The 22646-nt window shown below is 34.0% G+C and overlaps 1 protein-coding gene across 6 annotated transcripts in view; it reads left to right on the plus strand.

The window, feature by feature from the left end:
* The window catches only part of TRPC1 (transient receptor potential cation channel subfamily C member 1), a 65925-nt gene that overhangs the window by 30133 nt on the left and 13146 nt on the right, over window positions 1–22646 (plus strand). For 5 of the 6 annotated variants that reach the window (XM_038571113.1, XM_038571110.1, XM_038571114.1 and 2 more), the window contains 5 exons: window positions 2632–2763; window positions 5539–5734; window positions 11015–11351; window positions 18885–19024; window positions 20556–20699. In XM_038571113.1, the coding sequence (XP_038427041.1) occupies window positions 2632–2763; window positions 5539–5734; window positions 11015–11351; window positions 18885–19024; window positions 20556–20699 (949 nt within the window). The remainder of the gene's footprint in view (window positions 1–2631; window positions 2764–5538; window positions 5735–11014; window positions 11352–18884; window positions 19025–20555; window positions 20700–22646) is intronic. The other variant, XM_038571112.1, reaches the window with a different exon arrangement.

Raw genomic sequence — 22646 nt, forward strand, 5'->3', positions numbered from 1 at the left:
AAGATTTGTCTTATAAATCTGCAAATTTTCCTTGCGCATCTCCTCCAAGTCCAACTCTTTCAACCAGCTGAGCTGGAGGTTTTTGCTTTCCATCGAATTGATCTTCCCCCCCATTAAGCACAAAAGTACAGATTTACCATCTTCAGGCTGGAAAACTGCAGTTCTCCATGACTGAACTGGGGAGGCAGAGGTGATCAAAGTAGCCTCAGGCAAGAAGACCACAGATTCAAACCATTCTTGCTTGAAGCTCTAGAAATTTTTCAATAATTGATCTCAATAGATAATTTTCAATGACCTGAAATGGCTGATTTTTAAAAATATAGTTGACCCTTGAACAATGTGGGAGTTAGGGGCGCCAACCCCTTATACTGTTAAAAATCTACTATCTTTTAACTCTGCAGAAACTTAACTACTAATTAGCCTACTGTTGCCTAGAAGCCTTACCAATAACACAAACTGTCAATTCACACATATTTTGTATATTATACATATTATGTACTATATTCTTATAATAAGTAAGCTAGAGAAAAGAAAATCATAAAGAAGACAAAATACATTTACAGTACTATACTATATTTTAGAAAACCACATATAAGTGAACCCACACAGTTCAAACCCATGTTGTTCAATGGTCAACTGTAATTTTGTTCACTTATATACATATTTTTGGTGTAGTAGAATCACTTACCTCCTCACACCATCATTACTTTGATGGTGTTTTGAATACCAAAAGTGATTTTATAAAGTGAGGCAGCCTCATTATTTGTTAGGTACATCAAAGTACTTTCCGTACAACAGCACTCCATTATTACTCTAGCACAATTGTTTACCACTGTCACTAGCAGTCACTCTTGCTGTTCACTTTGTCATTAATCCTTAATATATTTTGAGTATGATAATGTTGGTTAATACAAAAGTAATTTTTAGAAATAAACTGATGAGATTAATTAATGTAGACATATTGATGGAAACAAAGATAAGTTGCTTAGTTACATATATTTCTCTCAAATTTTTGGACAGTTTTGGTGTAGGCAAATATCTCTTTAGAAATCCATACTTCAGATACAGTAACTATACTTGTTTTATTGAACAGCTAAATTATAATTGGATTTCATAAATATTATTTTCTTAAAAATGCATTATGCATGATTTACCTTTATATCTTTAGTAAGACCAGAAACCTGTATGGTAAATAAGGAATATTTCAATAAGTTTGTTTAAATAAAAGATTTAAATTTCCATATAGGAAAATTCCACTGTAAACAAAGTAAAAAGACAAACAGTAAACTGGGGGAAAAAGTATATAAAATACTGTGACTAGACAGAGTGATAATTTCTTTGATATGTAGATCTTACAAATGATTTTTAAAAATAAACAGTTATGAGAAAAATAGGCTAATGGAAATGAACAAGAGTTTACAGAAGTAGTATAAATGGATACTAATGGATCCATTTATGGATAATGATAAATGGATATCATTTCCTAATGATGCTTAAGCTTCTAAAGAAGTTCAGATAAAATTCCATTTTTCATCTTTTAGAGTGGCAAAATATTAATGATAATGTAGGAGAAAATGATCTCTCCTTATTGTTAGTGCTTTGGAAGCATCTATTAGAATTTAAAACACATATGCCATTATATCCAGCGATTCTAAGTGTGCAAAGGATATGTGAACTAAAGAATATTCATTGCTGCGTTATTTATAGAAGTACATTAGAAGCAACTAAAATTTCCATTAATGGAGATCTGATGAGCTGCCATTAAATGGGGAACCATCCAGTTTTGGGAAAAAAAATGACATGACTCTATGTGTAGTGGCATAGAAAGAGTTGCTGCTTTATGTAGTATATCTGATTATGTTTGTAGGTGAATTGAAAGTATCAAGGATATTCACAGTTCCCTGTAATGTGACCATTCCTTGAAGAGTAGATTTGGTGGAAGGAGGAGAACTGGGGACCATCATGTTTCTAAACTGCTTCCTTTTTTTAAATAACAAACATGTATTAAATTTATGTTTAGAAGAAAATATATATTATATAATATACCAAATTTGTAAATTAAGAAGTATATGCTTATAAATGAAAGACTTATAGCAAAATTTTTTGGGTTTGCTTCCTACTTAGGTATTGAATATGAAGCTTAACTAGTTTACAGAAGGTAAAGGAGTGTGCTTTCCTGTTAGCTAGAGATTAAGCATAAATGAATGATTTCATTCTTAAGATTTGAAACATCTTTAAAAAAAAACCTGGTTGAAAAAAAAAATGACCTGATTGAATGAGTCATGTGTAATACATATCTAGCATATTAATGTAGTCTTATCACTGAGGAAGGAAAAATTTTATGATTCATATCATATTCAAAATGTATTAGTTATTAGCCTATTTTATTTAAAATAATATGGGTTCAGGAAAGAAATTTTTTAATTTAATTGGATTGAAGAATACAAAGACTTATTTTTTAAGTCTTTCTTTTTATGCAGGTTATCCTGTAATAAGTATATTATAGTTGTTTTAGTTTCTTTTAATTTTGTAGTATTTTACTTTTAAATTTATGAAAATTGTAGGTTAAAAATACTAATTATATGTGTATAATACATTTATTTTACATTACGGAATCAAATTTTATCACAGGTTTCGTCTTGATATATATCGCTGTTTGGCCAGTCCAGCTCTAATAATGTTAACAGAGGAGGATCCAATTCTGAGAGCATTTGAACTTAGTGCTGATTTAAAAGAATTAAGCCTTGTGGAGGTGGAATTCAGGTGGGAATGAATGGAAATTGTAAATTATATCTTTTTTTTTTTTTTTTTTTTCAGAATCCCTTCACCCTGGGCTTTTTCATAGACCAAATTAATGTTTGTATTTATTTACTTTTGAAACAAGATGACCAGACCTTGCTGCTACCTATTTGGGATTTTCCTTCAGATTCAATGGAAAAGACGTTGGTGTTATTTAGGTGTTATTTAGGTAGCTTCTTCCCCACCTGCCCTTTGAAATTCTTGCACCATCCCTACGGTTCCCCTTTGTTTAATGTTGCCAAAGGAGTTCTAAGACAGTGAAGAGTAGTGGGAGTGGTAGCCTTAAGCAAGAGGAAATTTGTAACTGTTCTCTATCCCACCTCCCCTTGTTTCCAGATTGTATAATCATCCTTGGAGCCTGATCTTTCATAACTTTCGGAAGCATATAGAATGGTTTCCGTGTGTCGTGGACATCCCTTCCCCCCCCCCCCCCCCCCACACACACACATACACAGATATAGTGCCTTTTCACTGTTTGGTGAGATTTTTCTATTAGGAGACACATAGCATGTAGACTTAAAAATAAAATACTACTAATTAAGAGGGATGGATCCATTCATCCCTCTGAGTTTTACTCTGAAGTGAAGAGTTAAATGTAGTTTTGGCATAAAGAATGGTTATAAATGTCCCTTAGAGAGTTAGGGTAGAGGACCAAAAAAAGGCTGTGAAAAAACAGCCTATTAATAACTAATTTAAACATTAAAAAAAGAAGTCCTTAGACTTGTGGAACTTTGAGACTTTCCCTTATGTTAAAGTATCCCTGGTACCCCCCCCAAAGAAGGAGAAATTGATCATTCTTGCCAATTCTTGCTGTGAGGTTTCTGGGGGGCAGATTATACCTATCTCTACTTTCCTTTTAAGTCTAGCTGCTGTGGGAGCCCCATGTCTTTGCCTTGTACTCCTCTAGTGACTTGACAAGATGGAAAGAGTCAAACTTCTTCCTGAAAGGGTGATAAGAAGCTGGCAGTTTTCTTATGCCTTAACAGCAGTTTATAGTGTGTTCTTGATAGCTCTGAGTTCTAGAAACTTTTTAAATATTCCTATTTATAAGTTTTCAAGTTTGGAACTACTATATTCCAATTTGAATAAATTAAAATTTATTTAAACTCAATAGGAAATAAAGTATATACTTTGAGAAACACATAAGACATTGGTAAAATGTAACTTATTGCTACTTTTAACTTTATTAGCACATGAGCTGTTATAAATTATTCCTTTTAAATCTGAAAAGCTTGCTATTTTATAATCTTATTATCTTACAATTAGAATTCTCAGTTACCTTATAAAAGAGAATTCATTCAACTCCTTCCTAAAAGGGTTTGAAGCAACTGCTATGATTATTTAATCATAGGATAATAAAGTTAGATTTTGAAGTGATTATAGAATTCATTTACTTCAGTCCCCTTGTTTTTCATAGACAGGGAAAGTGATCTATGTAGGTTAGATATCTTCCTGATATCAGCATCTGATTAGGAATAGAGTTAGCAGCAGCTATAACTAGAACATAGGACTTCTGGCTTCTAGTCTACTATATTTCTATCCAAACTACACAGCCACTTAATTAGTCTTCTAGTAATTTATTAAAGATTAAGAAAATTAAATTAATAAAATATATTAACTTTACTGAATTTAGTGGTGTGTCAGTGTTTAAGATGAAACCACTTTGTAATAATACACACTTTTTTTTTTTTGCTAATACACACTTTTGATGAATATTCTCATCTATAATTAGATCCTAGACCAAGAAGCAGTAATACTTCAATTATTAAAGAAATCCAATTACTATTTTTAGGTAGTTTTGGTTATGTAGGAAATGCAAAGAGTAGATGAGAAAAATTTACTCTGTAAGGAAAAGTTTTTAATTCTTTGATAATTTTCTGTTCATGGAAAATCTCATTGTATAGAAGATTAATCATTTGGAAAATTTTTCTATTTTCCCTTCCTCTGTCATTAAGGAGAAAAAAACTGAATAAGAATTATTTTATGAAATCTGACCCCAATTGACTCATATTTATTTCTAACTTTATTTTTAAGGTATTAACACTAAGACATAATTTTAATATAACTGATGTTCTTAGAGAGGATATCTGCTAAAACTTCTTAATTTCTCATAAGTTGGTTGATTTAAGCCTATCTTTAACCAGCAGTTAAATTCTAAATTTCAAGGAATAATAATTATGAGAGAAAATTGTTTGCTAGGAGTATTTCAGTGTCTTTTACTTCCAACTTGAATTTTGTTGAACACTTTAAAAGTGAATCAGAATACTATTTTAGTATCAGAAGTAGTATAAAACATGTTGTAAACTATTATTGAAAACACCTTAATAAAAGTTACATAGTAATATTTATTGGATAGCATTATTATAATCTATTGTTTAGATAAGTAATATAAGAAGGAAGTTTGATACCAAACTTACAGAGAATAAGGGCAAATGATTTAAGAATTGATTGACAACTATAACCCAAATTTCTAGGAATATCAGTGTATATAAGGAAATACTGTGCTCATCTAAAATGATCAGTATGAACACAGGGAACATAATTGTGTTACAGTTTTCCCCAAAGCTGTTGAGGGTTTATGTATCAGTAAGTTCTTTTGATCATCACTACAAAATGACTTCAGATTTTATAAAACCCTGTCAGAATTAAAATGTTGCTGAGTAAATAATTTTCTACTGAAAACAGCTTAATTAGAAGCTGCAAGTGACATTTCTAATAATAGATTGTTGCATTTTACAGGAATGATTATGAGGAACTAGCCCGGCAATGCAAAATGTTTGCTAAAGATTTGCTTGCACAAGCCCGGAATTCAAGAGAATTGGAAGTTATTCTAAACCATACATCTAATGATGAGCCTCTTGACAAACGGGGATTACTAGAAGAAAGAATGAATTTAAGTCGTCTAAAACTTGCTATCAAATATAACCAAAAGGAGGTATGAGATTTTCTGTGTCATATATAAATTATTTCCAGGGTGCCTGGGTGGCACAGTCGGTTAAGCATCTGACTCTTGGTTTCAGCTCAGGTCGTGATTTCAGGGTTGTGAGGTCAAGCCCAGCTCTCTGCTCAGTGCAGAATTGGCTTGGGGTTCTCTCTTCCCCTCCCTTTGCCCCTTCCTCTAGTGTTCTCTCTCTCTCTCTCTAAAATAAATAAATCTTTTAAAAAAGAATTATTTTGGGATGCCTGGGTGGCTCAGCAGTTTAGCGCCTGCCTTCAGCCCAGGGTGTGATCCTGGAGTGCCGGGATCGAGTCCCACATCCTGCTCCCTGCATGGATCCTGCTTCTCTCTGCCTGTGTCTCTGCCTCTGTGTGTGTGTGTGTGTGTGTGTGTCTCATGAATAAATAAATAAAATCTTTAAAAAAAAAAAGAATTATTTCTTCCACAGTAGTATAGTAGCTCAGAGCAATTAAGAATTAATTAAGGATATGTACTCTACTATCACTGTTTTTTAAAAGATTTTTTTAAAAGATTTTTTTTTTTATTGAGACAGAGAGAGCGAGAGCACAAACAGGGATGAGGGCCAGAGGGAGAGGGAGAAGCAGACCCTCCGCTGAGTTAGAAGCCCCATATGGGGCCCAGGACTCTGAGATCATGACCTGAGCTGAAGGCAGATGCTTAACTGACTGAGACACTCAGGCCCCCCAAAGATATGTACTTTTAAAGTTTAGTACAATGAATGCTGGCATTAAACAAATACTCAATAAGTGACTGTTGCCATTATTGTTTTTAGGTTCAAGGAAAGTTTTACCACTTTTTTTTTTTTTTTTTTTTTTTAATCTAAGTGGGACACCTGGGTGGCTCAGTGGCTGAGTGTCTGCCTTTGGCTCAGGGCGTAATCCCGGAGTCCTAGGATCAAGTCCCATATCGATCTCTCTGCAGGGAGCCTGCTTCTCCCTCTGACTATGTCTGTGTCTCTCTCTGTGTGTCTCTCATGAATAAATAAAATCTTTTAAAAATAAATAAATAATAAAATTTAAAAATTGAAGTATAGTTGATACAAGTTGCTTTTAATAATATTAATTATAATATGAGTGTTAATGTTTTTGCCAAATAGTAGCTAGTTAGGTAAGATCTTGTATACTACATACTTTCATAGTAATGTTTCCATCTTCTCTTTTGTCTGTCATAGGTTTGTTTCGTTGATCTGGTAATAAATAGTGCTTTCTATAGTAATAGCGCCTTTCTGCTTAAAAATAAACTATTAGATATTGTGTTTCCTGGTTCTTATTTGTTAATTCATTGAAACTCAAAGGTGGAGAGGCACATGATATGGTAACTAAGTTGAATCTGGCTCTACTGGCATCACCCTTCCTATTAAGGGAAATACCTATCTAATCCCCATATACACACACAATATAGATTCAGGAACTTGAAGAAGGAAAGTATGCATTTTAAATTTCATTTTTTGAGATATATTACTAAGCATGGGTATTTATATGTAAGTAATGATATCCAGTTGGTAGTACGAGGTGTTGGTAAATGGTACTTTTAAGATTTTTTTCTAAGACCTATTATTTTTTTTTAAAGATTTTATTTATTTATTTTAGAGAGTGAGAGCAAGAGCACAGAGAGGGTAAAGGGCAGAGAGAGAGGGACAAGGGGATTCTGCACTTAGTACAGAACCATTGCAGAGCTCCATCTTACAACCCTGAGATCATGACCTGAGCTAAATTAACTTGTCAGATACTCAACCAATGGAGCCACCCAGATGCCCCTAAGACCCATTATTTTTTGTTATCAATATAGATGTTGGAATAAAACTTGCTTATCAAGTTTGTATTAGTATAAAAATGGGGCCTGAGACAGATAATGGTAGGAAGAAAGATATAGGTCCTTTGGTACTAGAAGCAGAATTTTGTATTGATTTGATTGAAAATTTGAGCCTTACAATGGTTTTGTAACTCAGGAAATTGGTACAGGAATTTTAAGATGTTTATTTTAACGTACCTACGTGGTATATCGCTTATCCAGATCTCTGGCTTCAAATCCTATGCTTTTTCTAGTACTCTATAAAGTTCTTGATTAAGGTAAAACATTTATAGGAAAAAATTAAATACAAGAACTTGGATTAGTATAACTATAAGATTATAAATCAACAACATACCTGTGTGCTTAAAAAGGAAACACAACACTAATGTGCATAAATAGAAAAAATATAGAACCCCTGATGTAATCTTCCTCTAACATACATTTTGACGAGATCTTAGGTTGAATTATTTACTTCTGTATATTCCACAACCTAAAATAGACATGAAATACTAGAAAATGCTAGAATAAAGAGATAACAAGATACAAAATTAACTTATGTGATTGGAAAAAGAACTTCAAAGAAAGGTGGAAAGACCTGAGATTATCCTGGTTAGGGAAGGAAAAACTAAGAGCCAGTTTCCAAATGGGAGATAGATACAGATACAGATATAGATATAGATCCCTGAGGGACTCACACATATAACCAAATGTTCCATTCTCTCTCTCTCTCTCTTTTTTTTTTCCAAATGTTCCATTCTAAAGAAGATGCAAGAAAAGGAAACAAGAAGTAGTAGTAATATTTTTATTTGAAAGGAAATACTCTGTAACTCTGTAATTTTAAGAGTGAATGAAAATGTAATTTTTTAAACTAGATTTCTAGATATGATCAAAGGGGAGGATAATATCTTCCCACATAGTTGGTAGACTTTATTTAGGCAATCTGTCCTAAATAACAAACTCCTGGTACTTAGTGGCATAAAACTATATATTTCACAATCATTTATAATCATTTCATAATCATTTTATTATGCTCTTGGATTGTGTAGGCCAGGAATTAGGAAAGGGCACAGCAAGGATGAATTACCACTAGTCTAGGGTCTCTGACATAGCTCAGATGACTGGTGGCTACAATCATCTGGAGGCTTCTTCACTCAAATGTCTGGGGCCTGAGCAGCAGCTGAGGACTCCAGCCAAGAGCTCTTGGGTGGGCTGGTTGGATCCATGGCAGGTGGGCCTCCTGAGCACTTACTACAGGAGTCATGGTGGGTTGACTGTGAGGAGATGGTCTAAGAAGCCTCTCAGGGCCGCCTAGAGTGCCTACATTAACCTGGGCTTCTTCATGGCATGATAACTTCAGGTAGTAGGTCGCTTTATACTCCAAGAGCAAGTGTTCCTCAAACAAGGTGGAATCTTGTTTTAAAACCTACCACAGTCAGAGTGCCTGGGTGGCTCAGTGGTTGAGTGTCTGCCTTTGGCTCAGGTCGTGATCCCGGGGTCCTGGAATCAAGTCCTGCATCAGGCTCCCTGCACAAAGCCTGCCTGTATCTGCCTTTCTCCCTGTGTTGCTCATGAATAAATACATAAAATCTTTAAAACAAAAAACAAAGAAAACCTACCTGCAGAAGTCACATAGTATCACTTCTTCCAGAATTTACTGATTAAAGTAATCACAGCCTTGTTGAATTGAAGGGTATGAAATACTGATAACCCACCTCTTGATGAGAGGAGTCTGCTGATTTATATCAATATTTTAAAACCACCACAGACTTAGAACATTTCCAGTTGAAATTTTGTTTTTCAAATTATATATTTAACATTACTGTTACTTAAATCACCATTATGTAGAGGGATGGCAGAAGTCAGCTCTGAAATTGCTTTGATACTGGGGTGAAGGGAGAAACCACTAAATTTGAGATGCTACTAAACTGGGTAGTTGGTGAGAGGAAAACCTATTTCTGTCTCTGGTATTTCATCTTGAGAGGCAAATTAAGATCCCCTAAGAGCATGGGAATTTGAGCAGAAGAATGAAGAATGAAGTAAGATTTAACTACCAAACACAAGTATAGAATTTTAGGGAATTTTTTTTTTTTTAAGATTTTATTTATTCATGAGAGACAGAGAGAGAGAGAGGCAGAGACACAGGCAGAAGGAGAAGCAGGCTCCATGCAGGGAGCCCGATGTGGGACTTGATCACGGGTCTCCAGGATCACGCCCTGGGCTGAAGGCAGCATGAACCTGCTGAGCCACCCGGGCTGCTCAGGAAATTTCTTAATAAGCACAATAAACAACAAAAACCGTGCCTATATATGTGTGTGTGTGTATTACTGGAGTGTTATATTCTACAAATAATATTCTGTCTCAGGATAAATAATTTTATTTATATGTGTACTTATTTATTTTAGAGGGGAGTGGTGAGGAAGACAGTATCCACATCAAGCATGGAGCCCAACATAGGGCTCGACCTCACAATCCTGAGATCATGACCTGGGCCAAAGTCAAGAGACAGACACTTAACGGATTGAGCCACCTAGGCACCCAGGATAAATCATTTTAAAACGGAAGATTGACCAATTAGTATTTAGATATCTGAATGACATTATCATTACTTGTGCTTTGGTAATTTCAAACCTGATCACATTATTGTATCCAGAGTTACCAGAATCCTTAAGTTAAACTTCACAACATGAGCGTTATATTGGGAAGATACTGCTTCTGAAATTAATAAACTAAGAAGCTTTGTAAACTTTGATAAATTGATTCCTGTACGTGAACTAGAATTTCCCTCTTATTTACAGGCAATATTTTTCCTTTTTTTTTTCTTACACAAAATTCAGTAATAAGCAGCTTTAAGAATATAATATATTTTAAGAAAATCTCAGTGTTTTCATGGAATATAAATCTGATGTTTAGACTTGGATTGCTTTACTATCTTAGCGTCTTGATTTCTTATAACTGAAATCAGCACTTCTTCTAGACAAGCTTTTTTCTTTGGTTTATGGTTGTTAACTTTGAAATTTCACAAACGTTATGAGAGTCTCTACAAATTAAATTTTGCAAAATGGCTAACTAAGCTATTACTAATCATTAATACTTATATACTACATGCTATGAATCAGGCACTATTCTAAGAGCTTTGACAAGTTTATGAGTAGAGATTATTATTATCTCAATTTTATAGATGGTAAATTTGAGGCTTAAAGTTTAAAGACTTGCTCAAAGTCAATTATTAGGTGGCAGAGCCTGGATTTGAATCCAGGTTAGTGTGGGTCCAGTCTATGCTCTCAACCTCTGTACTCTTTTATTACATGTAAGAAAAATGAAAAAAAAATTATGTGGACTGTATAGAATTGATTTTAAGCTATTATTAAACCTTTGAATATCAATTAAATAAATTAAATAAATAATGATTGATTATATTTACAGGTTTTCTTTTCTTTATTTTGTATATGTGTGTGTCCTTTTCAGTTTGTCTCACAGTCTAACTGCCAGCAGTTCCTGAACACTGTTTGGTTTGGACAGATGTCAGGTTACCGACGTAAGCCCACCTGTAAGAAGATAATGACTGTTTTGACAGTGGGCATCTTTTGGCCAGTTTTGTCACTTTGTTATTTGATAGCCCCCAAATCTCAGTTTGGCAGAATCATTCACACTCCTTTTATGAAATTTATTATTCATGGAGCATCATATTTCACATTCCTGCTGTTATTAAACCTATACTCTCTTGTCTACAATGAGGATAAAAAAAACACAATGGGGCCAGCCCTTGAAAGAATAGACTATCTACTTATACTGTGGATTATTGGTAAGTGTCAAGTTTATTCAAAAGATCCTTTTATTTAGCCTGTTAATTCTCCCTTGCTTGATGATCATTGAAGACTTAACTAACATTTTTTGTAATGATAAATGATCTGAACTTGATGATAAGGGAGGAGATCCCTTATTAAATATTACTTAATTACATGAAAGTGAAAAATTATTCTCAGTCTCTAAAATTGTTCATTATCATTAAAACAGAAAAACAAATTGTGCTGATCATGCTTTTTTGGTATAAGAGTATGAATCTTGTCTTAGGTACTTTGAAATGTAACACATATCATACTTTGTTGCATTTTAGAGTTAACTATTTTGTTTTATTATACTATTAGTTTTCCTTTTAAGAACCTATGAACTTATGAGGTTACATCTTTATCTCTAATATAGAAACATTATTTAACTTTAGATTTAGGGATCCCTGGGTGGCGCAGCAGTTTGGCGCCTGCCTTTGGCCCAGGGCGCGATCCTGGAGACCCGGGATCGAGTCCCACGTCGGGCTCCCGGTGCATGGAGCCTGCTTCTCCTTCTGCCTATGTCTCTGCCTCTCTCTCTCTCTCTCTCTGTGTGACTATCATAAATAAATAAAAATTTAAAAAAAAAAAAAAAAAAAAACTTTAGATTTAAAGGCTTCCCCAGTGACTCACTCAGTATGAATCCGTTCTTTGTAATGAAGTCAGATATTTAGAAATGACAGGGTTTTAAAATATAAGATATTTTATTTTCTGAAAATTGTGTTTATGAGTATTATGCTATATGATAAATATTTTAAATGACCTGCAGTTTTTCAGCTCTCAACCTTTTTTGTGGGGGATAGAGGGGAGTTGAGATATAATCACATTGTCTATGGTCTTTTAATGACATCTCCTTTATTTCTCTCTGGATCTTCTGTCTTGTTTTTTGTTTTCTGTGGGTTTTTTTCATTCAATTTAGTTAACACATAGTGTGTTAATAGTTTTAGGGGTAGAATTTAGTGATTCATCAGTTTCATATGACACCCTGTGCTCATTACATCAAGTGCCCTCCTTCATGCCCATCACTCAGTTACCCATCCACCCACCCTCCTTCCCTGCAGCAACCCTCAGTTTGTTTCCTATAGTTAAGAGCCTCTTATGGTTGCCTCCTTCTCTGTATATATCTTACTTTTCTTTCTCTTCCCCTATGTTCATCTGTTTGATTTTTTTTAAATTCCACATATGAGTGAGGGGCTCCTGGGTAGCATAGTTGGTTAAACAACTGACTCTTGGTTTTAGTTTAGGTCATGCTCTCAGGGTTGCAAGATTGAACCTCACATGGGACTCCGACTTCAGCAAAGAGTCTGCTAAGGTTTCTCTGTCCCTCTCCCACTGCTCCTACCTGCGCTTACTTGTACACTCTCTTTCTTTCTCTCAAACAAATTTTAAAGATTTTTTAAAAATTGCATATATGAGTGAAATCATAATATTTGTCTTTCTTTGACTTATTTTGCTTAGCATAATACCCTGTAGTTCTATCCACATCATTGCAAATGGCAAGATTTCATTCTTTTTGATGGCTAATATTCCTGTGTGTGTGTGTGTGTGTGTGTGTGTAAACATACCACATCTTTATCCATTCATCTGTTGATGGATATCTAGGATCTTTCCATATTTTGGCAGTTGTGGACAATGCTGCTATAAACATTGGGGTGCATGTGCCCCTTCAAATCACTATATTTGTATCCTTTGGATAAATACCTAGTAGTGCAATTGCTAGGTCATAGGGTAGTTCTATTTTTAACTTCTTAAGGAGTCTCCATGCTGTTATCCAAAGTGGCAGCGCCAGTTTGCATTCCCACCAACAGTGTAAGAAGGTTCCCCTTTCTCCGCATTCCCACCAACATCTGTTGTTTCCTGAATTGTTCATTTTAGCCATTCTGACTGGTATGAGGTGGTATCTCATTGTAGTTTTGATTTGTATCATATCAAATGATATGATATGATGCTGAGTGATGCTGAGTGATGTTGAGCACTTTTTCATGTGTCTGTTAGCCATTTTTTTTTCTGTTGGCCATTTGTATGTCTTCTTTGGAGAAATATCTGTTCATGTCTTCTGCCCATTTCTTGACTGGATCTTTTGTTTTTTGAGTGTTGCGTTTAATAAGTTCTTTATAGATTTTAGAAACTAGTCCTTTATCTGATGTGTCATTTGTGAATATCTTTTCCCATTCCATAGGTTGCCTTTTAGTTTTATTGATTGTTTCCTTTTTCAGTCTTGTTTTTATTTTTATTTATTTATTTATTTTTAAAAATATTTTATTTATTTATTCATGAGAGACACAGAGAGAGAGAGAGAGGCAGAGACACAGGCGGAGGGAGAAGCAGGCTCCATGCAGGGAGCCTGATGTGGGACTCGATCCCGGGTCTCCAGGATCACACTCTGGGCTGCAGGTGGCGCTAAACCGCTGCGCCACCAGGGCCGCCCTCAGTCTTGTTTTTACATTCAACTTTTCTCTCCTATCTTTTCGCTATTTGCTATAGAGTAAAAGAATATTAAAATTTGGTCTTTTCCATGTTATAAAGCATTGGTTGATCAATATGTTCTTTATTGGCTTAATTATTGTATAATTTGAGAAAAATTAATGTATCAGTTTCACTTTTAGTTCTCCTTTAGCTATTAGAGTAATTTACAGTACATGTTTCGAAATTTTAATTTTTATTTGGAATTTAGTTAGTTTCAAGTAACTTGATTTAAATCAAAGTTTTACTTTTATTAATATTCAATCCATTATGCATTAACATTTAAAATTAGGTATATAAAGTAAAAATAACACACATCTGAATTCTAAGCTAAAGGGAATTAAATACTTTCTTACTAATATTTTCCTCTTGTTATTTCTGCTAGTTTATCTAAAATTTAATATTTTAATTTAGGAAATAATTTATGCTTTATCATATGTAATTCCAAGTTGCATCATTGTACAGCTTTCTAGTGTGAAACTTATTTATATTGTTTTCTGGATAAGGTATAAAGTATTAGGAAAACAAGAGAAGCAAAATTCAAGATGAAGCTGTAGAAATGGATGGTGCTTCAGACCGTGGACAGCCTTACGAGCCATGTTACTTGTTTTGATTTTATGCTAAGAACAATGGAAAACCATTGAAATTTTTAAGTAGTTGAGTGATATGATCAGATTTCCCTTTTGTTTTTTGTTTTTGTTTTTCAGATTTGTCTTTTGAAAAGATCATTCTGGCTACAGTAGAGAATGGTTGGGAGGATAGGGCTATGGCAAGAGTGGATGGTGGGAGACCAAAAAGGAGGCTGTTGCAGATGAAAGCTGATGGTACCTTGGATTTAGGATGTTTATGATAGAAAAAGAGAGAAGGGAACAGATTGGAGAGGTATTTACAAAGTAAAGTCAATAGGACATGGAAGCACACAATATTAGGAGGTGAGGAAGAGTGAGTTTATTAGCAGTGTAGGAATTTTGGAAGAGAGCTTAGTTTGGGGATTTATGGGAGGTTAGATCCTTAGTGTAGTTTTGGATACATTAAAATTAAAGACTTCAAGATCTCGAGACAATTAGACATCATAGTCTGGAGCTCAAGAGGAAGTCTAAGCTTGAGTTAGCAATGTGTGAATAATCTGCATATAGGTTGTATATGAAATTATAAGCACAGATGAGACATTTGAGAAAGTATAAAATGAGAATAGAGGATGTAGGACCAGGTTTTGAGGAATCCCAAAATGATGGGATTGTAGCTTATAGTGTTGATTACTAATTCTTAAAAAAAAAAAAAAAAACCTGAAATATAGTACATTGACTAGTGAATGCATTGATTATAATAGGTTAAAATTATTTTGTCCTCTTAATTCAACTCCGAAAAATCAATTATGTGACGTGTATTAGCTTCGTTTTATTGTGGGGAGTTTCACAGAAGATAGGAAACCACCTGGCAGCAGTACTCACTATTCTTTCACCTGTCTCTCTGTTTTTTTTTTTTTAAATCAAAAATCTTTTCCAATTCATTTTGTAATTGTTGTCAAGACTTCCTTTTAGATATAATACTGGATTTTACAGAAAGTAAAACGCTTATTTCTGTAAGCATCTTTCTTGGTTTGATATTTCAGTGGTACTAAAATAGTAGACAATTTGGTTTAACATTTTCAGATATTTTTTTTTCAGATAGTTTTTATGTATTCATTTAAGATAGAAGCTCATTTAAGTAGAGCTTTTTAAAGTAATTTCCCTGCCAGATATGCAAATATTTAAAAATGATTTTCTGCATAAAATATGGGTATTGTATAATTAAGATGTTATAAACAGTTTTTCAAGAATGTTTCATGTGCTTCCTAGGGGAATTATTCTCCCTACTGGTAAGCCAGAGGATGTTTCTGACTCACTTAACTTGATCTCCACCCAGATGTCATGTTGCAGCACTCTATTCTTTTATTACTGTATATTCTCCTTAAAAAGATCTTATGAAAGAATTTATCAAAAAAACTATCCTGGATTATAGTATGTTCTCTGGTACCCCTAGCAATATATTAGCTATGGAGGAATTTCTGGCCAAAAAAGGGGAAGGGATTTTTTTGTTTGTTCGTTTGGGTTTCATTTGTGTATATTTATTCATTTAGCAAATTTTTTTAGCACCCAACTGTGTATTATGCACAATCCAGAACATTTAGGACATTGGTTCATAAAAACAAGAATTCTTACTCTTGAAGAGTTTACCCAATGTTAATAAAAACCAGAATTCTTACTCTTGAAGAGTTTACTCTTAAGTGGGGTGAATACAGTCAGTTAATAATAGACATAATAAGCCCACTCTACACAATGTTTGAAAGTGTTAAGTACTAAGGGAAAAGAAAGGAAGAAGCAGAGTTAGGGAGTTGGGAGTAGAGGACATGGGATTTGCAATTTTAGATAGGATGATCAAAGTAGATGGTAAAGGAATTAGTCCAGTCTGGGTGAGGAGCCTCTAATCAAAGGGAAGAGCTGATATAAAGGCCCTAATACAGGAGTCTTGTGTTTCAGAGGACAGCAAGGAAGCAAGGAGGCCTGTGTGACAAGTAGTGGAAGGAAAGATTGATAGAGAATGTCAGAGGGGAGAAGTGGTATAGGGCCTTACAGGTCATGGTAAAGAAATTACTTTTGACTCTGAGTGAAATGAGATAGAAGGGAAGATTTGGTGCCCACTCTGCACAATCAGCAGCGGTGATCGTGGGTTCTCATTGACGTTCATACTTGCAGTACACAATAGGTGGTAACCTGGCACTGGTTTACTTACTAGCTTTGTAAAAGGGTACAAGACAGGAGAGTACAACATGTCAGCATTACAGCTTCAAATATATCTTTATTGGCAGTTCTTAAAAAGTTGGGCTGTTTCCTCACCCTATTGTAGGCACGTTCAATTGTATGGGATGGGATGAGGACATATGGATGGGCATGGGCTATACGCCAGCTAGCGAAGTCTCAAATCTAGCAGCAGCTGTATCTCATAAAGCCCAAGCGTGTAGCTCCCACTGCAAGCACACTCTTGAGTTTAAAAGAGACATCACACAGAGAACTCGAGGCCTGTGTTTCTCAACATGTTTTTTTTTTTTTTTTTTTTTAAATCTATGAAGGGATGCCTGTGTGGCTCAGTGGTTGAGCACCTGCCCTTGGCTCAGGTCGTGATCCTGGGATCGAGTCCCACATCTGGCTCCCCGTAGGGAGCCTGCTTCTCCCTCTGCCTATGCTTCTGCCTCTCTCTCTGTGTCTCTCATGAATAAATAAATAAAATCTTTAAAAAAAGAAATCTATTAAGACTCAAAAAAAGATCTTTATAGATAAAAGTTTTTTAATCATCACAAGTAGAGTTAAAGTCAATAAAGAAACATAACCCTATTCACTGAGGAGTTGACTTAACATTGTAAAGATGCACCATCCTGTAAACTTTTGAGATATTAAAAGCTACAATATTCAAAGTACTCCAGGAAATCATATAATGATTTTTTAATAGCAAAATTGGAGCACTCATATTAGTCATAACACTAATGTAATAAAAAAATACTGTTACAGGAATGAACGAATAAGCAATCAAGTAGAATGGAGAAATCAGATATATATTCAGTTTTATATATATGATATATATTATATACTTCAGTTATGAATTATTTTTAAAAATTTATTTAAATTCAATTAATTAACATATAGTATATTATTCGTTTCCGAGGTAGAGTTTAGTGATTCATCAATCTTAACATGTGTCTTTTTATATTCCTGGCTGTGTATGCCTTCAAGGTCTATAGGTCTGCTCAGTCTTCCCAGTCCAGATTCAGTTCCCCAACCAGTGCTGTTTTTATAACAATGTTGAACAGAGCTGACATTCTGTATTTTTCTTAACGTAGTATGTTTCCAAGGAAACCCCTTTAATAGGCAGTAACATGAGGTTGTGTTCTTGTGGAGAAAGAGTTCGGACCTGTAGTTAATCCTTTCTCCTCTGGGAGTTACCTCAGAGTTTTGAGAAGGGAAATAAGACCTGGATTTTTTATGAGGATTACTCTGGTTGCTATATAGAGAGTAGATTTTAAGGAGACCAGGAGAAAAGCAGGGAAACCAGGTAGGCTATTTCAATAATCCAGGCTAGACAGAATGATGGTTTGAAGTTGAACAGAATTCTATTTTGAAAGTAGAGCCAACAGGATTTGCTATTGCATTGAATGTGTGGTTTATTTTTATTTATTTTCTAAAATTTTATTTATTTATTCATGAGAGACGGAGAAAGAGGCAGAGACACAGGCAGAGGGAGAAGCAAGCTCTCCGCAGGAGCCCAATGTGAGACTCAGTCCCGGACTCCTGATCAGGCCCTGAGTCAAAGGCAGACGCTCAGCCACTCAGGCATCCCTGAATGTGTGGTTTAAAAGAAATATGAGTCAAGGATGATTCAAGGAAATTTGGATTGTGTCACTAGAATGAAGAAGTTTCTATCAAATGAGATGGGAAGACTTCCAAGTACAGTGAATTTGGGGGCAGAGATTAAGAATTCAGTTTGGATATGTTCGGACATCCCATTGGGCATGCAGAGCAGTCAAGTACATATACAAGTTGAGTTTAGGAGAGAGAGTTAGAGATATTAATTATTCTATAAATACAGATTGAGTTTAGAGATAAATTTAAAAATCTGCCCATAGATGGTATTTAAAGCTGTTAGAGACTAGACTGGATGAGGTCACTGAAGTAGTGAGCATAATAGAGAAAAGAAAATAAGGAACTGAGCCTGTGTGTGTGTGTGTGTGTGAGTGTGTGTGTGTGTATGTGTGTTTAACAACAATTTATTTGTTTCCTTATGCTTGTTTCACATTTATTAAAATTCCTCCCTGAGAGATTGTCATGTAAAACTTGCAGTTATTTTCTTTCAAATTATGAAAACTTTTTACTTAAAATACTAAAATATTTTTTCTTCTGAAAGAAGCTGTAGCTGATGGAAATGTTATTTATTTAATATCTTGAGTTTTAAAGTATTTTTTAGTTTTTTATTGAATTAAGAGCATTGTTTGATTCATTTTCCTTCCTTTTTTTTAGGTATGATTTGGTCAGATATTAAAAGACTCTGGTATGAAGGATTAGAAGACTTTTTGGAAGAATCCCGTAATCAACTCAGTTTTGTCATGAATTCACTTTATTTGGCAACTTTTGCCCTCAAAGTGGTTGCTCACAACAAGGTGACTATTAGCTATGTTAATTGGAGACACAAATGAAGTTTGTTTACAAAAAACCTGAGATATGTAGCTGTATAACTCAGAGTTACGTTGGCCCAAATCTCTATCTGATGTGTTTTCATTTTAAACCCATCCCAGTATAAGGGAATAGTGTGCATTGTTTCCTCCCTTCTGATAGTTTAAAGGATGTTAATTACCTTTAAATGTTGGTTACCTATTATATGCCAGACACCATGGTTGATACGTGCTATACTTTATCTCATTTTATCCTCACAGGGACTCTATGAGACAGATGTCCTTATCCCCATTTTGCAAATAAGGAAAACGAAGCTCAGAGATATTAAGTAACTTATCCAAGACCACACAGTAAGAAACCAAGACTGGATTTAAATCCAGGTCTGTCTAGGCATTTTTTTTCTACCAAATGCCGATTCCTTATATCTGAGCTAGGTTCATTTACCTCATTAATGTGTATATATACTTAAAATGAGAACACAGACTTACTTAAATTGATTAGTGTTAAGTTATCTTTATACCTGCTAGAAAAAAGTTTATCTTTAAGGATTCATTCTATAGTGTTTGCACATTCCAAATCATGATAATTATCTTCCGTAGCTTAAAAAGTGATATAAATGTGATCCTTTTTGATGCCTCTATTTTTAAATTTAGAATTTGACATAAATTTAGTTTTATACACATCTTATAATTTTATGAAGATATAAGCCTCTTCCAAGTCCAGAAAAGGTAATAGATTTTAAGTTAACTATCTTTGTTTAAGCCCTGAGTTTAGAATTCTTCTAAGGCATTACAGGCAAGGAACTGAAAGATATATTTTCTGTTTTTTTTTTTAACTAATTTATAGACATAGAGAAAGAAAACTGGTTATCTTACATCATTTTACTTTATTAAAAAAAAAAAAACTCCTCCTTTAAATAATCAGTAGCATGGAACGTGTTTGTTAGGTATTTTCAGTGGCCAGAGTTGTGAAATTACTACGAAAATAAAAATTGGTCATACATAGATAAATGGTTGGGGGTCATTGGTATCTTACACTGATCTCTTTAGTTCTAGAAGTGGAGTGCTCATATAATTTTTTATCCAAACCAGGACACTTTGAGAGTGAAAGGGGGCATTAATTATACCAGGAAAAGAGGGATATTATTTGGGACTATCCAGGCAATTGAAACATGTGGCCATTCTATGTCTGAGTATAATAATGCACTCTCTTTCTTAGTATTTAGAAGGGAGAATTTCTAGGGTTCATTCTGGAAACCTGAGTTAAAGGTCCAGGTTAATTTAATATGTAACTAAGTAACTGAGAGCAAGTGATATTGCCTCATATATGTAGAGATCTTTCATTTAGTTAAAACAATGTTATTTGTATTAAAAGAAGAAGACTTGATAATAAAATGTAAAAGGAGAGAGCCCCTAAAAGAGATAAATAATTCATTTTCTTTCAATACTCAGAATATTTATTTTTATTTTCCTAAGTTGAGGGAGCTATTTACCTTTGGCTTTTTCTTCCTAACTTTAGTTTCATGATTTTGCTGATCGGAAGGACTGGGACGCATTCCATCCTACTCTGGTGGCAGAAGGGCTTTTTGCATTTGCAAATGTTCTAAGTTATCTTCGTCTCTTTTTTATGTATACAACAAGCTCTATATTGGGTCCACTACAGGTAATAATATTTCTAAAACAATATTTGTTAGATGTCATTATGATTATGTTTTTCTGTTGGTCCACTGGAGCACTGTTCTCTCTTGATGTTAAAGTTAAACTTTGCTTTTGAAAATAATTAACAATTGAGAGGACACTGCATGTTCCTCTGCTTTGCTTCTGGCTGAATAATAATCTCTTGCTTTCAGATATTCAAACTTCATTCAAACTCTCCCTGCAGTCCATAGACATAGATTTGTTTAAAATATAGTTATACCTCAGACAATTGAGGGACATGAAAATCTGCTTTTTATCGAAATGAATCTCACATTTACAATTTTAAGTGATAAATATGAGGGAGATGTTGTGGCAAAAAGAATTCATACTTGATGACTTTGAAAATATGTAAGCTATATTTTAAAAATATTCTTTCATTTTGTTTAGTAAATATTAAATGTAATAAGTTGGGAAATAGCATATTCAGAACTAACAAATTTCATAGAGTTCATGTAGTTTGGTTTTATACTTTATAGTAATTTATAGCTCAAGAAATTGAACTTTTGAGACAGTATGTGATTTGTTCAGAGTAGTATGATTATTATTATCATGAGAATCCAGGACTAAATTCTAAGTCTCTTTACACTAAAGAAAGGACTCACAATTGATTGAATTTACCCGACAGATTGTGGCAGTGGTTCTTTTTATTTTTTATTTTATTTTATTTTTATTTTTATTTTTATTTTTTTTTTGCAGTGATTCTTTTTAGAAGGTGGGAATCAATTCTGCTATGTAACTAGCTCTACATATACTGTATTGTAAGTTATAAGTCTGAAAGTCTGAGTAATATTGATTTTTTCTCAGTAAGTTGAAATTTACTATGAATGTAGATTTTAACAACATTTTTAAAGAGGTTTTTTTTTTTTTAGGTTTTATTTATTTATTCATAAGAGACAGAGAGGCAGAGACGTAGGTAGAGGGAGATGTGGTATGATGTGGGACTCAATCTCAGGACCCTGGGATCATGCCCTGAGTCAAAGGCAGATGCTCAACCACTGAACCACCCAGCCATCCCTAAAGGAGATGTTTTAAATAAGAGGCATTAATTACCTTCTCCAAGTAGAGCTATGAAAATAAAAAGTAGGAAAAACCTGGTTGGCTTGGCATTGACTATCCTGCAGCAGTGTTTCCTGAAGTGTGATTCTCTTAACCAAGTCCGGTGAGGTGCTCTGACTGAAATAAGTCAGACACACTGCATTCCAAATAACTCCTTTGGGAATTCACAGTGCACATTATCACATTAAAGCTTATGAGAAAGAAGTAAAAGAAAAAACTTGCTTAATCTTGTTTAAACGATCGTTATATAAACTCATTTAATGTCATACTCAATTTTCATTAGATATGCTTAAGTCTCTGTTTTTCTCCAAAGCAATAGTACATGAGACACTGGTTTTAGACTGTATTTTGATTTAATTCTGCCACTAATATCCTCTATGAATGTCTTTATCAAGAATCAACAGTATTTTTACATGCATGTTGATTTTTTTTTTCTTTTTAGCTAAAAACCGATAAAATCACTAAGTTTCTTTACTGGAAATTTTTTTTTTTTTTTTTTAGATTTCTACAAAGAGTTAAAAAGGAAAAAGTATGCCATTATTTCTTAGTGAGTTATCTCTTTATATTTCTTAGAACTGTTGAGTCAGGTCTTCTGACTTAGTCTCTTCCTGAAATAACTGTATAGATATGTATACAAATACTGCATAAGTGGATATTTGTCATTTCAGCTGTTGTGTGTATTTTTCTCCTCCAGCAAGATAAGTTATATTATCCTAATAGCCAGAGAGCTAACAGATAATTAGGTGAAGCCAACAAATATTTATTGTGTTCCTATTTTTTAAAAGTCTGCAGGTTAGTCATATGCTTAAATATTATGATTTAGTTTAGTGAATGATTTTTTAAATTGTCTTTATTA

Source organism: Canis lupus, chromosome 23, assembly GCF_011100685.1.
Source record: "Canis lupus familiaris isolate Mischka breed German Shepherd chromosome 23, alternate assembly UU_Cfam_GSD_1.0, whole genome shotgun sequence".
NCBI lineage: Eukaryota > Metazoa > Chordata > Mammalia > Carnivora > Canidae > Canis > Canis lupus.